Source organism: Leguminivora glycinivorella, chromosome 8 (genome assembly GCF_023078275.1).
Source record: "Leguminivora glycinivorella isolate SPB_JAAS2020 chromosome 8, LegGlyc_1.1, whole genome shotgun sequence".
Taxonomy (NCBI): Eukaryota; Metazoa; Arthropoda; class Insecta; order Lepidoptera; family Tortricidae; genus Leguminivora; species Leguminivora glycinivorella.
Window position 1 is genome coordinate 17464394 of NC_062978.1, and position 16630 is coordinate 17481023.

General features: G+C 37.4%; 4 protein-coding genes and 1 long non-coding RNA gene across 5 annotated transcripts; 2 read left to right on the forward strand and 3 right to left on the reverse strand.

The window, feature by feature from the left end:
- Positions 1-458: 458 nt before the first annotated feature.
- On the reverse strand, positions 459-4557 carry LOC125228746 (putative neutral sphingomyelinase). The gene is made up of 6 exons (XM_048133413.1): positions 4314-4557; positions 4000-4173; positions 3031-3214; positions 2519-2673; positions 1743-1935; positions 459-1349 (listed from the first exon to the last, which is right to left on the reverse strand). Exons 1-6 carry the CDS (start codon positions 4352-4354, stop codon positions 882-884), a joined length of 1215 nt encoding a protein of 404 aa, XP_047989370.1. The 5' UTR covers positions 4355-4557; the 3' UTR covers positions 459-881.
- Positions 4558-4808: 251 nt separating this feature from the next.
- On the reverse strand, positions 4809-8592 carry LOC125228893 (gastrula zinc finger protein XlCGF8.2DB-like). Its single transcript, XM_048133598.1, has 7 exons — positions 8302-8592; positions 7790-7902; positions 7534-7704; positions 7075-7226; positions 6056-6176; positions 5874-5973; positions 4809-5763 (listed from the first exon to the last, which is right to left on the reverse strand). The coding sequence occupies exons 1-7, from the start codon at positions 8407-8409 to the stop codon at positions 5593-5595; spliced, it is 936 nt and encodes a 311-aa protein (XP_047989555.1). The 5' UTR covers positions 8410-8592; the 3' UTR covers positions 4809-5592.
- Positions 8593-8865: 273 nt separating this feature from the next.
- On the forward strand, positions 8866-10700 carry LOC125229091 (protein ILRUN). The gene is made up of 4 exons (XM_048133869.1): positions 8866-9365; positions 9509-9622; positions 10168-10465; positions 10662-10700. Exons 1-4 carry the CDS (start codon positions 9181-9183, stop codon positions 10698-10700), a joined length of 636 nt encoding a protein of 211 aa, XP_047989826.1. The 5' UTR covers positions 8866-9180.
- Positions 10701-11407: 707 nt separating this feature from the next.
- LOC125228896 lies at positions 11408-12777 on the forward strand. Its single transcript, XR_007177342.1, has 2 exons — positions 11408-11454; positions 11834-12777. It is a non-coding gene; the product is annotated as an uncharacterized LOC125228896 (long non-coding RNA).
- A 53-nt stretch (positions 12778-12830) lies between these two features.
- LOC125228894 (thymidylate synthase) lies at positions 12831-15901 on the reverse strand. Its single transcript, XM_048133599.1, has 5 exons — positions 15665-15901; positions 15322-15579; positions 15122-15242; positions 14559-14784; positions 12831-13092 (listed from the first exon to the last, which is right to left on the reverse strand). Exons 1-5 carry the CDS (start codon positions 15738-15740, stop codon positions 12883-12885), a joined length of 891 nt encoding a protein of 296 aa, XP_047989556.1. The 5' UTR covers positions 15741-15901; the 3' UTR covers positions 12831-12882.
- Positions 15902-16630: the final 729 nt, after the last annotated feature.

Consider the following 16630-nt stretch of genomic DNA (forward strand, 5'->3'; position numbering starts at 1 on the left):
TCCCAAGATTTCCATACATTTTCAAACCTTCCATTCCGTTACCGCTATACAAAATATATGAAAAAATGGTAACGGAATGGGAAAAACCTTGAGGGACTTTTTTCTCCTATTAGGATTGAAAAAGCTCGCGATTCTGAGTGGAAACCACATAAACATTTCCAAATAAAAAAAAGTGGGGTGGACAACTCTGACAAAAATGTAAGAGTATGTAAGAGGTACCCGTAATGTAAGAGGTTTTTTGTTTATAGCTGCCTAATACTGTATCTATATTCATACCAATTGAATAAGGTACTAATGTAGGTACATGGCACGCCTAATAATGACTTTTCGGTAGCTTTTTTTAACGAGCTGAACAAGCCCTTCTATTTCATTCCTATACATTTACCTTAATGTGTAGGTAGACTTCTTTTTAAAAGGAATCAATACATACATACATACATACAATCACGCCTGTATCCCATAAAGGGGTAGGCAGAGCACATGAAACTACTTAAGTTTCAGGGCCACTCTTGGCAAATAAGGGGTTAAAAGAAAACCAAACTGTGGCATCAATGGGATAGGAATAAAAATAGAATAAGTGCTTGAGCATTAAAATAGAATTTTACCTACTATCGTATGGCATTTTTGCATCTTACTGGACTTAAATTACAGAATTCCTTAAATTAAATTAAAGATTAGTCGGCTAGTCCTGAAAATACTGAAATGAATGTTAAAACGAAAGAAATACCTAACCTAAATACTTTTTCGTAGATATGTCAATTTCTAATTCAACAAATAACAGTATTGTCTTTTTGACCACGAAAAAGTGAACCTTATTGTTACACCATCACATTTTGATATTTCTTGTATTTTTCAACAAAATCCACATTCTGATCAATTTATCACAGGTTTGGCTCTCCATTATCCTTTTTCAACTGGCTCCTGCTTTTGACAAAATTGTCTAGAGCACTCAGCCCGGCCTTCAAGCTATTCATCTCAATTCTGTTCCACAAAGTCCCCATAATCAGATAGTAAAAACTTAGACCAGTGATAATTATCTTTATCACGTTGTACAACACGTAATCCGGCCAGTAACCGAATGAGCCAAGTAGGAACATGAAGATTAGTCCTCCAGCGAACAAATACAGCTTCCTTGTTTTGGATAAGTTGGAATAAGCCTCATCGCACACTTTGTACGCGTCTGCAATAGTGTCGTCCAGCGACCCGTTCTTGTTATAGACGTGGTCTTTGTAAAAGCCCTCTGTGGGCCGTATATGCAGTTCGAGGACGACTGCGTTGTGGTCCGAGTACGAAAATTGCTGCCCGGGCACCCTGTCTTCGAGTGGGTTGCCAAAATTCATTACTTCGGCCTGAAAACAAAAAATATACATCTTAAAAATAAGTTCCTGTAAACAAAGATTTTCTGTGTTACTGACAGAATTGGCTTCATCATAATTTTTCCTATCAAGTTTATTTTTTAACAGTCTCCTACGGGTGTAGCACGCTATAGTTCGATAAGCTTTATCGCATCGGTGCGTCCCTATTGCACTTATCACGCGACCATTTTTGCCTGCCTAGTCTATTTAGATTTTAGAAACTACAATTCCTTATGAGCAGATTAGGACAGTCCACATAAAGCGAGCAACCACTCTGTTGAAGGGAATTGCGCAAGTCTACATTTACCATGCGGCAGAAATGCCTCGCGACGCTGCCCGCTCTATGTGGACCGGTCCGATTCTATTTAATGATCCAAGTGATCTTACCGCCCACTGAGAGTTGACATGGTAAAGTATATGATCAATCCTCTTCCCCTCAGGGCACAGCTTGGCTTGCTTCTTGTCAGAGTAGCTGTTGTTGCAGTTGTCGTTGGTGCCGGTGGCTTTCCTAATAGCAGGGTTTGTGTTCTCACACTCTAAGTCGTACGGGTCTATGAGCGATGGGAGTTCTGTTATTAATCTAAAATAAAAATATTTACATTTACTTGAGGCTCGCTCATCGCCAAATTAAAAACCTTCATGCATGGCTGTGTCAAACACAATGAGGAGGCACACAGACATTTTATCCCGCCAGGCGGCGCCTGTGCAAGTGTCTAGGCATGTCACTGTCATTCATATGTGAGAGACAGAAAAAAACATATCTTCTCGCTCATACGTATGGACTAATAGGGTGGCGCCATCTGTCATAACACTCATAACCTTTGAGTGTCCTCATTGAAAGACATCTAGCGCACTCAAACGTGAATTAATCTGAGGATTTGGCGTAGGCACTAGTTTTCAGAAATAGATGACCATCTGACCTTCCAACCCAGAGGGCACACTAGGCCTTATTCAGATTTCAGTCCCCCCTCCCAACTGAGGAGAGACTGAAATCTTCTCGAGGCTGAGGCGTAGGGTTAGAGCCGGCGTAGCTTTATTTGACGTTCATATGCGCATTGTAATATGCCTACTTGAAAAATAAATTTCATTTTCATAGTTTGGTTCTCTCACAATGTTTTTCTTCACCAAAGAGAAACTAGTAACTGGTAAGTATGTAATTATACCTGTAGGATAAATCGCCGGGGCCTGTATTCAGGTCTCCAGCCAGGATGGATACATCGGCTGTGGACTTAGTAAGATTGACGAACTCTGCAGTGGAGTGTGCTTGCAGAGCCCTGTGTGCTAAGTAAATGTCATCCTCATGGTACTCTGCATGTAACTGTAAATAAATGGAATTGAAACTGATTTTTTTTTTATAAGATAATAAATAAATCAAAAACAGCACCACATTACATTTGGTGCTAGTGTCTGAAACTCTCTTGACATACTGAAAATGTTGAATGAAATGTGAATGGGCTATTATTTTTTGGTGTTTGAACAATGAACTATCTATAATTTGAGGAGGTACTAAACCAAACAAGTAAACTAAAAAAAAAGTTAAAACAAGCAAGCTTCAGTACTTACGAAAAAATATTGTATGGGAAGTGTGAGTTTTACCAAAGATTTTTATACTAAAACCTAAAATTTGGTTGGATACTATTAACAAAATATTAGAAAAGTTAGTTAAAGTACTTACATGGGTACAATAGATGTTAACCAGTCTATCTTTTACCCGGATCCGACACAAACCAACACCCTTGCCTCCAAACCAATCCCCATGGTGGATCTTATGGATGTACCCATTCAGTGGCCATTGGTGGAAAAATACATCCTGTATAAGCCACTTCGAGAACACACAGAGACCCGAGCCAAGTACTCCACTGGAAAACAATGGACAATGTGACACCCTTTATTAATTTAATGTAAGGTGACTAAGTCACAACATGTCATTATCTTCAGTATAGTGCAACAATGTGTTAGTTAACCTTTGGGGTATCAGCCATCAACTCCCAACCAATTATGTCAATCAAAATTGAAATTTGAATAATTGAAATAACATCAAAATTCCAACATCTCAAAAAATTCATATGACACTTGAAGATTGAAGAGCTAATGAAGGCAACAAAATATAATGATGATAATGATCATAATGATGTGATTCTGTTATTCCGCATAAAGGACATAAGGTCTCAGAAGAATCTTCCACTTTTCAAGATTCTATAAGATAAGATGGAAATATAAAGTACTAGCTTTTGCCCGCGGCTTCGCTCGCGTTAGAACGAGACAAACTACAGCCTATGTCACTCTCCATCCCTTCAACTATCTCCACTTGAAAAATCACGTCAATTCATCACTCCGTTTTGCCGTGAAAGACGGACAAACAAACAGACACACACTTTCCCATTTATAATATTAGTATGGATAAAATGATAATATTCTTGTTAAAATGTTTGAATTCGGAACTTAATTAACTTTGTTAGTTACTTGGTATATGTATTGCGCTATCACTGAAAACTAGTTAGTATAAATGCATGACTAACATAATCATAATACTTTTTTGCAACCATGGAATATGATGAAGATGATGATGGTATGATATGGTGGTGCATTCAACACTGTGCCTAAAAATATTAATTTTAAAATCTATTGGTGTATAGTTAAATACCTGTAGAAGTAATGTGAGTAGGGCAGGTTGCGTTTCAGTTTTTCTTTAATAAACAGATAATCATCCTCACTCCAAACTTCCTGCAGGCACACCACAGTATGACAGCTTTCTTGTAGATACGTTGAAATAGCTTCCATACGTTCCTTTCTGTTTTTTGAGACAATAGGTATACCCCTAAAAAAATATAAATTTCGTATAAAGCAATCAAGACATCTCTCAAAACTTAATTAATTTAATTATATTAGGACCTGTTGTGAATGTAGCATTTCATTGTAACTCTGTGACTAAACATACGTAATTTGCTTGTAACTTACCAACAATTGAGCGTAAAAATATTCAAAGAAAAATCCGACATGGTTTAAAAAATAACAAGATTTTTCTAACAAAGAAACTAGTTTTGTTTGAACTTAAGTTATAGTCACTGTCTTAATATCTTTAACACGGTAACAATGCTTTCACAGAGCTTTTTATTATTATTCATTTAAAGAAATAAGTGTTCTTCTTATTTTAAAATATTCATTTACTTTTATTAAAACTTTAATCCTAATAACAATGTTAACCTCAACACAATGAAAATCTCAAATGACAGATTAATAAAGTTTCGCAAACTTCAAACTAGCTTCATTTCATTCCAACCGAAACCTTCATATTATAGCAGAAAAGATTAAATTCCTCTGTACTCTTTTAGTTAAACTGTTTAAGGTAATGAATTATACGCTCGTTTATCTATTCACAGTTTAAAAATGTTAACAAACGTTCGTACTTACATAACCGACTCGTTTATTTGCCTCTCTATCCAAACGTCTTTGTCTCCCTCTAACACATTGTGAAAGAGCGACATCTAGGTCGAGTATGCCACTCGACCTTGTCAGCAGGCGGCAAAATTTAAAATTGCCTAACATGAATTTTGTTTATAAAGGCCAGTTAAGTAAGAAAACTTCGGGATGTGGTAACTTCGTTTACTGCTAAGTACTAGCAAAGATACTAGAAGTTTCCCCAACAATGCTTATAAAACATGTATAGGTATTTTGTCTTGATCTACCCGTCCTTGTCATTAATACAGTTAGAAGACGTGTAATGTATCTCACGGAGACATACTCTCGCGGCCATCATGTGCTAGGCACTGACATTGCTAAGAACGACAGGCCGACAAGTACACAGTGTGACTAGTAAATCGTCTATTCAATATTTTGCCTGCTATGGATTATTTCATCGGATATGATGATGATGTCTTGACCGGATCCAGATAAATTAAGTTATTGCTAAATTGCCGAGTGTAGAAAATTGATCATAGCGGGAGAGCTTTTAGCGGATATAGATCGCGAAAGCCCTTCTACCAAGTCTGTACGTTCTGTCTGCGTAACTACCAACTAAGCTATAATTATTTATTTATTTATTTAATCTTTATTGCACAAAAGAAAAATCTAGCAGTACAAAAAGGCGGACTTAATGCTTTAAGGCATTCTCTACCAGTCAACCTCGCCTCATTATTATTGGAGGGTGATGAAATCTCAATAAGTTAAGACACATATTTCCAAAGAGAATAGATAAAATAACATAACATTGTAATTTCAAAGTTTTTAAACAATAACATCAATGATTTCTGGTTCTAATGCTTCCTGGACTCCAGCAAGCTTGGCGGACCATAGAGATTTTCATGCTGCCTGCATCTTTCCTCTCTTTACGTCCAGTGAGTTTTGTTTTCGTAGGCTTGGTTTTAATATTTGGTTCGCTGTGTAGCTTCAGATGCAATACCAGCTTGGCCTGTAATGAAAATAAAAACTGTACTAACTAGCATGTTGAAATATAATATAATTATATTTTATTATAAATTATAATATAGATTTTCATTTTCAAATTAATGAAATATTTACCTTTGTACTCAACTCTGCTTCACATATTTCACATTCATGCCTTATTCTCTCATGTTTCATTAAGATATGTTGTTTCAAATTACTGTTCCTTGAATAAACCCTGAAATAAACGGGACAAAGTATTAATGAGGTTGTAAAAAAACTATAGCTACTAAAGACTTTCAATAGATTATTATATTTACCGTTCACAGTTATCATATGGGCATGGAAAAGTTCTGGTTTTTATTTCCGAATGTGTTTTAATGTGCCGCACAATGTGACTGCGTAGTTTAAAATGTCTATCACACTCATTGCAAACAAATGCTGAAATATAGAATACATACTAATAATAGTTGTGATAAAATAATTCTTAACTAAGGCAGCGTTCCCACTTATACGTCGCGTGTCTCGGGGCGCGCAACGGGCGTCCGCGCCACGCCGCTTCAGTGTAATTCAAAAAACGTCTCCTCAGTACATTTTGTATAGAAAAGACGTAAGACGCGCCCCAGGTGGCGTGGCGGCGGCGGGGCGCGAGCCTTACGTCCTTCCTATACAAAATGTACTGAGGAGACGCTTTTTGAATTACACTCAGGTGGCGTGGCGCGGACGCCCTTTGCGCGCCCCGAGACACGCGACGTATAAGTGGGAACGCTGCCTAACTCATAAGGTATAGGTACTCTTGGGTCGACACATTCGTTTTTCGCTTTTCAGCACATTCCTAAATTTGTCCGATTCTGCTTTCGTCAGCCATTCTTTATTCATCACGATCGTCGATGGTCTTTCTCAACTATGAAAGACGATTGAGTGTATATAAATGAGCAAAAGGTCAACAACACATTATGGTCAAAGACTGCAGACTAAGTTGACGAATGAAGAATGGCTGACGAAAGCAGAATCGGTCAAATTTAGGAACGTGACGAAAAACGAACGTGTGGACCCAAGAGTATAATATTAGTTATTTGTTTTACAAGGGGGCAAAGTCATTGTTTAACCGCACGCTTTAGTTAAAAAAACTAGAAAAATAGTAGAATTTTTCTAGATCTCTATAATCAGTATTAGCAATAAAGGGCTTTAATTTAATTTCAGTTTTGAATCAATCATTACATCATCATCATATCAGCCCTTTATCACCCACTGCTGAGCATAGGCCTCTCTTCTAGTATGCCACTTCTCCCGGTCCTTTAATCATTACATGCAAGAGTTCTAGTATTTAATTTGTTACCTCTGCCGAAGTGATCTAGCTTTATGTGCTTCTGGTACTTAGACCACATGCCGAATGTGGCATCACACTCTGTGCACCTGTATGTCTTATGTGTTCGAGCATGTTTCTTCTTTTCTTTGAGACTCACAAATTCTTTGTGACAAAGCTCACAGCTGTAACATACAAGTTTTAGGTAAAATAAATGTTATATTTATAAGAAATTAATATTTTTATTATGAATTGACTTCACATGGACTGATTCAGTATAATAATAAACATACATATAGGCATAGGCTAAGGTTGACAGTGTAGTAGTTAGTCCAATTTCAAGAGTATAATCACTAGAGAAACAGTATTGTATGTATATGATAACTCTATGTGGCAATCAGTGAAACTAGTAATAAAATTCACTATATTTCTTGAGAGGTCATGTAACCCCTTACCAGAGTGAATGTATTAAGAATGTAATCCTAAGTATACCTGAACGCCATAATTCCAGTGTGCTGGTACATGTGCGCTGTTAACTGGTGCTTCTTTAGAAAGTTCAACTTGCAAATGTCACACGAAAATGGTATCTTCACTTTGTGAGTAATGTTCACATGCCTTTTCAAATTCTGCCTGTTAGCATACTTCTTTAAGCATGTTGGACAGCTGCAAAAATCAATGATTTAATAAAATAAGTTCAAGCCTTTTACAATAAATATTATAAGGTGCATGCAAATAGTACTTTAAATACCTGAATAACATATCATTTTCAGTAATTTTATGGGTATTATTTATGTGCCTGTCTAGATGACTTTTGTTTGTATATGCTTTGTTGCAGTTACTCTCAGGACATGGAAACCCTTTCTGGAAAAAAAATATTACATTTACATACATATCTATATCATAAGTAGCCTAATCAATAAGCTTCCTCAGAGCAACCATAAAGAGAGGTATGGACATTGTAAATGGTAGGGCACTGTGATGCCCAACTGGGGAGGTACCTCCACCAAACTGCAGCCAAATAACACTAGATCCTACTCCTAGTGTTGCATTCATGTTGGTGAGTATTTAAGGTTGCCAGAGCTCAACAGGCATGCAGTTGGTGGATCGTAATTGCGCATGTATACCACTGGGGTTTCAAAAGTCTATAGGCTACAGCGCCTGTTTCACATCCAATTCTGTTCTACATTGCTTACTAAGTTAGCATTTTGATGCTATGGTTGAGAAGACCAACAAAAATCCAGTTCAATATGACATACTTACGATGTTATTATGGACTAACAAGTGTTGTGCCAATCTATATGGTCTGTTAAACACGGAATTGCATCCTTCAAAAGTGCAGCGATGTAAAGTTTTCTGTTTGGTTTGCATGTTTGTATTTCCTACCGCTACCACATTATTAAAACATGAACTCTTTTGGGTATGTTATCGCTGCTTGTCACTAAGCTAAGATTTAACTTATTTGATAAAAATTACTTCACTTATCCAGTATTTCAAAATTCGCACGCATGTAAAAATAAAACGGACATAACCTAAGCGCCTAACGTCAAACAGTACGTCAACAGCGAAGAAATACCTGTCAAATACCCAGTATATTTAAGACACATTAAATAACGTCGATACATTGTGATAGTTTTAACAGATGATTGTTCTATATATAACCGGACAGGATTTTGTTTAAGGAACTTTACTGCTAACAACGAAGTTTATTATTTGCGATCTTTTTACATTTTTAGTGTACCTAGAGTGATAGAGAAGAATGCTCCCAATTATTTTGTCAAACTTAGTGTTCGTAGTAGAATAGTACACTTTTGCCAACAACACCGAGGTCCATACCTTTTCAATCCATATTTGAATTGTACTCTGTGGTGAAATTGACATGACATGATAAATAATGACGTGATTCGAGCGAGATTCACTGGCTCTCACATTTTACTTGTTCTAAATTTTTATTGTAATTGTTACTTGGCTCTATTCCGACAGGGGTATAATTATTAACATTAATGATATTGTAAGTTACAAGTCAGTGCCCAAAAAATACGAAGATAAAAGAATCAGCTGACGAACATAAACAAAGGGCATGATAATATTCTGTGAAGTGGTGAAATATTTACAAAATACATTGTGATCCGTGCTGTAACTATGGATATTGATGGTTCGTCTATGCCAACCCCCCAAAACATTGGGGAAATAGATCAGAATTTACTTTTACAGTTTAGCTGTATGAATACTACAGACAGGGAAGAACTAATAGGTCAAATGCAGAGACTATTAGGACCTAGTTTGACCCATAACACAGCGAGTTTCTTTCTCGACATGAGTAATTGGTAATTGATTTATTATACATGTTATTGTTATTTGTATATTATGTGCTTTTTGATTCCATATACCCAACACAGTCAGATGATATTTAGTGTTATTTATGGTAAATGTTTTTCGTAACGTTTATTTTGTTATTACAATGTTCCAGGAACTTGCAGACTGCAATATGTTGTTATTTAGACTACACCTTACCACAAAAACTTCCATCTATGTCATTGAAGGCTGCTCAAAACCAGGAAACGGCTGTTGGTCCTGGGGTTTGGTAAACACATTTTCTCTTCCATACATACATATACATATAATCACGCCTGTATCCTATAAAGTGATAGGCAGAGCACATGAACTACTAAGTTTCAGTGCCACTCTTGGAAAAAGGAGTGTAACTTTTCCATACATTTTATAATTACTCCTTGTAAATTTTAGACCTAAGTTTTATTAGTAAACAGTATATTTAACATGTGGTAAAGCTTAACTCATCAGTTAACAACTTAACATACAGGGTTTCATTGACATCATGAATACTGAAATATATAAGTTACTAGGAAAAAAAATAAATCTAAAACAATGTTGAATAAAGATAAAATTTGTATAAATCTCTTGATCAATCAGGAAACTCTTCTCATAAGCTAAAATAATTTTTATAGTCATAGTCATTGGATTAAACATTTTATTCAAATATACATAATACTGCAGTGTATTGAAAATGCTTATGTAATTTTACCCCTGGATGAGTCACATAACAAAGTCATTGTTAGGCTGCACTCATGACTAATGCTTCAAGTGACAATATTGTTTCTTTTATTACAGTTTTGAACAAAACTGGACCATTGCCAATACAGGGGCAGAGAGTTGGCCTGGTAGCTGTAGGTTGGTCCAAGCTGGAGGGGAGCCGCTCGGTGCTACACCTGTCTATGTTCCTCCTTTACCCCCAGGACACTCCACCACTGTTATGTTAAAATTAGTAGCACCTAACAGACCTGGTACACATAGGGGCTATTTCCACTTAGTGACTGAGAAAGGCGACCAAATAGGAGGTGAGTTGTGTTACAAACATATATCAAGTTTATTATTATTGAAGAACCTTTACCACTCAGCTACAATGACAGTACAAATTCAAGCCTCCAAAACATCAATACCACTTCGAAGAGGGGTGCGCCAAGGTGACGTTATATCTCCAAAGCTTTTCACAAATGCTCTAGAAGATGTATTTAAACACTGTAGCTGGGACGGCATGGGCATAAAAATAGATGGAACGTATTTAAACCACCTACGTTTTGCTGACGACATCGTTCTACTCGCAGAGACACCTGAAGATCTCGAACAAATGCTCAATGATCTAAGCCAGGCATCGATGCAAGTTGGTCTAAAAATGAATATGGAGAAAACGAAGTGGATGAGCACTGCTAAAAACGCAACCATAACATTAGAAGGCAAAACGATGGAGAGAGTAAGCGAGTACATATATTTGGGCCAAAAATAACGCTTGAAGGTGACCCCCTGGATGCTGAAATTAGTAGGCGCATTCAATTGGGATGGGGCGCATTTGGCAAGCTGGGTGATGTTTTCAAGTCCAAAATTCCACAGTCACTGAAAACCAGAGTCTACAACCAATGTGTCCTCCCAGTAATGACCTATGCGTGCGAGACATGGACGCTAACCGCTGGACGAATTCGCCAATTAAGAGTGGCCCAAAGAGCTATGGAGCGCGCGATGCTCGGGATTTCATTGCGAGACAGAATCCGAAATGAGGAGATTCGCCAACGCACGAAAGTTACCGACATCGCGAAGAGGATTGCGCAACTAAAGTGGGAATGGGCCGGTCATATTTGTCGAAGAGTTGACGACCGATGGGGCCGGATAGTATTGCTGTGGAGACCTAGACTGGGAAGCCGAGGTGAAGGGAAACCACGAGCCAGATGGTCGGACGACATCAGAAAGACGGCAGGGCCGACCTGGCACAGAACCGCCGCTTATAGAACAGAATGGAAATCCATGAAAGAGGCATATGTTCAGCAGTGGACGCAAATATGCTGAGAAGAAGAAGAAGAAGAAGATTATAGAACAGATGACGCTGCCACATCTAACGTTACTCAGGTCAGATTTTATACTGATGTTATTACCAATTCAGAAATAGCACTTCTAATTTGGTTTTAAGGCAGATGAAGATACAGATGGGCATAACGAATCACAAGGGGCCTTGATCAAGAACATACATTAAGGCAGATATAGTTTTTCTCAGGGCTGGCTCTTTCCAACTTGAGCCCAAAATTTCACCCTAAAAACACATAGGTACTCTTGCGGCCTGCCTAACTATTAGCAGCTGCATTATACTTTCAAATGTCTTTCATTTCATTTGAAACAAAACACCTGATATAATATTATGGTTCTTTCTTATTGCGAATAATGCATAAGGACCATTCTCTGAGGACAGCCATAACTTTTTTTGTATTCAATTCATTTTTTTAATTTTCAGATGCCACAAGATGACCAGATGTGTTGATGAAAATTGATGCAGTGTCACAAAGTTTTTAATTTATCTTTACTTATACATCACAAAACCATCGGTTTTTATTTTGATTATTATATCATAATATTACTATTTCATTTATTTAAATAAAGGATTTTTTTTTCTATTTTAAAAAGAATGCATTTTGTAGTAAAAATTAAGTTAGGTACTTGTATTCTTTAATGTTGCATAAATTTCTTCAATTGAGCCACAAATGTACAAATTAAATTGGTTACTTAGAGATAAGATAAGTAATGCATTTCGTAAGAATCTTCTACACATTTCTTGTCCTTTTGCAAAATGTCCATTCAAGTGTCAACACAATACATCTATTGTTATATTTCTTATTTCAATACTTTTGCTTGTCTTTTAACTTTGTATCATTTGTTTTAATTACTTCAGTTCAGACATATGTTTTAACCTACTTCTTGAAAATTCTTGAATGGATCTGTGAATTTAAATATATTTTTTTTCACTCTAGCTTTCCTTCTAAATTAGTTTATCATTTGTTTTTCAAAAAGTTTCATTGTGAGGCAGGGGCATTCTGGAAGGATTTTGTATAAGATTGTTGCGAACTGGATGTAGTGCAGAAAAAAGGGAGACCTTCCAATATAGATATTTTTACAAAGATATGTTTCGCTAGTGGGATCTCATGCACTCGAAATAAGTAATTTACATTGTATAATGAACATCTCCAATTGTTGAATAGTAAGACAACAAAATATGAATTTGTTAGATATTAATGAAAATTTTACAAAACATTGTAATGAAGTGTTTATTTTAGTAGCATCACTTATTTTTTATCTATAAATTGCATTGCCATTTAGTAACATAACATTGGGGTTTTATTTGTAGTTGTAAAATATGTAAGTGAAGAGTACAATTTAAAAGCAATAAATGATTTAAAACTATTTGGATCTGCATTCATGCCTACAAAGTAACATTGTTTACATAATAAAAATACACTTATGGTTATAATATGTAGTCTTTATAAATTATTTCATAAATATGACTCCTTAAACTGCCATCTGCATATCAATCTTAGGATGTGGATTATAATCTTTAATTATGAAGTCCTCAAATTTAAAGTCGTTGATGGAATCTACTTTGCGTGCAAACTCCAATGTTGGAAAAGGTCTGGGTTGTCTTTCCAGTTGCAGTTTAAGAGGCTCTATGTGGTTGAGGTAAACGTGAGTGTCACCAGTTGTGTGGACAAATTCTCCAGCCTGAAAGACAGAACAATGAGGTTTATATTAGGGCTTCAGCATCAAGGGTGGTGTGATGGTATTAAACCCGCAACAGGGGCACAGAAAGGACCTAAAGTGGTACATCAGCTGCAGAGAAAAGGATACCCCCTTGCATACAAATTTTTATGTAGGGGGTATACTTTTATCTGCAGCTGACTGTACTAGTTTTGACGATTTGGCAGCAGCCTTAAAGGGGCACTTTAAGCAAAACTCTGTAGGACTACAATTTTATTATTATTATTTGTATGTCTTACCATATCTCGGTACCATGGGGTCCCGGACTTTTGGGAGGCATGTGTGGGGCCGAAGCCAACAGCACAGAGGCCCTTTTAGACACTTTAATCTAAAGGCAAGGGTTACACCTGGCGGATACCATCCCCGAGCGCACAATATGATACATCCGGAGATGGTCCCCGCCAGGTGTAAAGACTATTTCAGTGCAGCACTTTTGTGTTGCGATGGGAACTAAGGTCATAGGCTATTGTTGTGCAAGTTGGATGGACTGGATAATGGTCTATGGGGGAGACTATCGGACACCTGCCATGACAACTAGTCTCAAGATTGTAAAAGACAGGCGATGACTCGCCAACTCATTGAGTGGGCCCTGCAAAACGGCCGCACGCATGGTGCGACAACAGAGCAACACTTGAAGAGTGGCTGAAAGGTTGTCGAGAGGTGAGACTGCGGTAGCCAGATCCCGGTGATCCGTTCAGCAGGCCGCCGGCGTTATGACATTTTACACTTCCAACCTGGAGCATAGGTCCCGCTCTTGCGAATCCACGCTGGCCGGCCGGTTAAGGCAAGCGCAGAGGCGAGGGCTAGATGGAAGTGCCCTCTGGAATAGGGGTCCGCGGTGTCGCCACTCACCGTCAGCTCGCCACAAGCTGCCCCCGCGGGCTTATTATTATTATTATTTGTAAAGCAGGCAGGCAGTTGTAGTAACTGATAAAGCCTGTATCTGTTCTTAAACGGTTAAAAGTTAAATTTAGCATGGTTAGCGCATCATAACTGGTGAATTTCCAATATGACTTGGAACTCCAGTTGCCGTTTAAGAAGTTTAACACTCTTACGGTAGATGTCGCTACGGGTCCCATTGACCTTAGTAGTGGAAAATTTCGCTGGCTTGGTTGAAGTCTTGGTGGCTCAGTTGGCAGAGCGCTGGAGTATCGATCCAGAGGCCGTGAGTTCAAGTCTCACCCAAGGCAGACATTTTCCACTTTTAAATTTATACTATGTAAATGTTATGTATTTACATGTCTACTGATACTTAGCCACAGTAAAAATCTTATCTTTAACTTTTTTGTTGGATGGATTTTGGGGTTAATGACACTTTAACCAACTTTAACATGTCATTGAGACTGAGAAGGTTAAAATTCTAAGATAAGACACACCAACAAGGGTTAATCAATTTTAAAGAACCAAGGTGGCAAAAAAACAATTCTTACCTCTAGCCCTGTTATATGAGCAATCATATGGGTCAAAAAGGCATAGCTGGCGATGTTGAAGGGAACACCAAGGCCCATGTCGGCACTTCTCTGGTACAGGAGGCATGATAGTCGGCCACTGGCCACATGGAACTGGGCTAAGCAGTGGCACGGCGGGAGAGCCATTTTACCCAAGTCTGAAGGATTCCAAGCACACATCAGCATCCTTCTGTCTGCAGGATTTTTTCTGAAAAGGATTATTTTTAATTTAACATTATTGTTCCATAGTGACTATTATTTATTTACACTTTTATTTTGAAATTCAAGAGCTTTGCTCATGCTAAATTCGACAAATGTGGAATGTTCCATACCAACTTCTACCCCCCCATTTTAGGAAAGTTGGGGGTCAGAAAAAGACAAAAAGTAGCCTATGTAACTCTCAAGCCCTTCAACTATCTCCATTTAAAAAATCACGTCAGTTTGTCGCTGCAACACGCACAAACAAACAGACACACACACTTTCCCTTTTATAATATTTATAATATTAGTAGTTTGTTCTAATTGACATTGAATCAATAACATACTTTATACTGTCAATTATGTTTTGGAGCTGGTCAATTCCTTGTCCACTGTAATCAGTTTTAGCATTAACATATTGAGCACCACTGTGTCTCCATTGAAATCCATATACTGGACCCAGGTCACCTGCAGAAAATAACTAATGGTTACTAAATAGGTAATATAAAAACACAGCAAATGTTATGGAATTATATATAGTTAATACCTTCTTCTCTGTCTGTAAATCCCAAATTATCAAGAAAAGCCCTTGAGCCATTAGCATCCCAAATATGAACACCTTTGGAGGCTAAGACCTTAGCATCAGTTGACCCGGAGATCATCCATAACAGTTCCTCAAGAACTCCTCTAGTAAAAACGCGCTTCGTTGTCAAAAGAGGCAAAGTATTGTTTCTAAGAGAATATCTTTGCATTGCCCCGAAAATGGACAAAGTGCCGACACCAGTTCTGTCTACTCTTTTGTCACCTAAAACATAACAGATGTTGGTAGCTAATATATATCTTGAAAAATAACTATACATATTCAAATTGTAAAGCTTCTTAAGTCATACCTGTGTCTATAATTTGCTTTACAAGCTTAAGATACTGATACTCATCATGGTGATCAGCAAAGCCGTTGGTTGCCATGACTTTCAGGTGGCCAGGAACTGAACTAAATGATCTTAACAAAAATATATCTTGCACAAACCGAAATGATTTACTTTAAGCTATCACTCAGGTTAATTATAAACAAAATATACGATAAAAATTAATGTAAAAACACTCGCACTCGACAATACTACGGTAGTTCCCGCCAAAATATTTGACATTGACACATGAGTGACAATTCAGGTGTTGTCAACTTGTCAGGATCGATTAAAAAAAAAAAGGAAATATTACAAAATTAAAATAAAGTGGAAATAAATGGTATTTATGACTTATAATTGTAATATATACATTATATACATCTTTATTCTTCTAAAGTTGGTAAACCCTGTGATGATGATGATGATGATGATGATAAACCCTGTACTGTGTACGAACACAATTTTATTAATCCGCGAAATTCTGCGATTAGTTTTAGGGGATTAACGTTACTTAGACATACTGATAGACTGTATCTATGTAAAACAATAAAGCTGTTCAGTATATTTTTATGAAATAAAGGAATAAAATAGCAGTCAAACTAGGAACGCGGACGTCCGTCGTAAATCGACCGCGACCGCGACCGATCAGTGTGCACGGAACAAAACATCCAGCGAGCCAGATTTCGATCGGACGTCCATGCGCTCAAGGCCACGTCCACGTCCGTCGACCGATAGTTTGCACGGTTATAAGTAATTTCATTGTCCAGATTCCCGTCCGCGGTCGATTTACGACGGACGTCCGCGTAGTATGTTCCTAGCTTTAGTCCCAAAAACTGATGATGTTCCGGTAAATTTGGGCACCTGGCAATACTAGTGGCAGAGTTTTTTTTAAAGCGTTTTGATATTTCATATTTAATATAATAGTGCTTGCACACAGCACACGAATCCAGT

What these genes read in the sequence shown, in the direction of transcription:
- LOC125228746 (XM_048133413.1), bottom strand. Translation starts at nt 4,354, where the DNA reads ATGTCGGATTTTTCTTTGAATATTTTTACGCTCAATTGTTG. An exon ending in TACTCACATTACTTCTACAG is followed by an intron (nt 3,215 to 3,999) that starts GTATTTAACTAT and finishes ATTGTTTTCCAG; the next exon opens with TGGAGTACTTGGCTCGGGTC. An exon ending in CCCGGCGATTTATCCTACAG is followed by an intron (nt 1,936 to 2,518) that starts GTATAATTACAT and finishes TTTTTATTTTAG; the next exon opens with ATTAATAACAGAACTCCCAT.
- LOC125228893 (XM_048133598.1), bottom strand. Translation starts at nt 8,409, where the DNA reads ATGCAAACCAAACAGAAAACTTTACATCGCTGCACTTTTGAAGGATGC. An exon ending in GAAAATGATATGTTATTCAG is followed by an intron (nt 7,705 to 7,789) that starts GTATTTAAAGTA and finishes TGATTTTTGCAG; the next exon opens with CTGTCCAACATGCTTAAAGA. An exon ending in GCTAGATCACTTCGGCAGAG is followed by an intron (nt 6,177 to 7,074) that starts GTAACAAATTAA and finishes TCTATATTTCAG; the next exon opens with CATTTGTTTGCAATGAGTGT.
- LOC125229091 (XM_048133869.1), top strand. Translation starts at nt 9,181, where the DNA reads ATGGATATTGATGGTTCGTCTATGCCAACCCCCCAAAACATTGGGGAA. An exon ending in TTTCTCGACATGAGTAATTG is followed by an intron (nt 9,366 to 9,508) that starts GTAATTGATTTA and finishes ACAATGTTCCAG; the next exon opens with GAACTTGCAGACTGCAATAT. An exon ending in GCTGTTGGTCCTGGGGTTTG is followed by an intron (nt 9,623 to 10,167) that starts GTAAACACATTT and finishes CTTTTATTACAG; the next exon opens with TTTTGAACAAAACTGGACCA.
- LOC125228894 (XM_048133599.1), bottom strand. Translation starts at nt 15,740, where the DNA reads ATGGCAACCAACGGCTTTGCTGATCACCATGATGAGTATCAGTATCTT. An exon ending in ATTTACAGACAGAGAAGAAG is followed by an intron (nt 15,243 to 15,321) that starts GTATTAACTATA and finishes TATTTTCTGCAG; the next exon opens with GTGACCTGGGTCCAGTATAT. An exon ending in AACATAATTGACAGTATAAA is followed by an intron (nt 14,785 to 15,121) that starts GTATGTTATTGA and finishes AATCCTTTTCAG; the next exon opens with AAAAAATCCTGCAGACAGAA.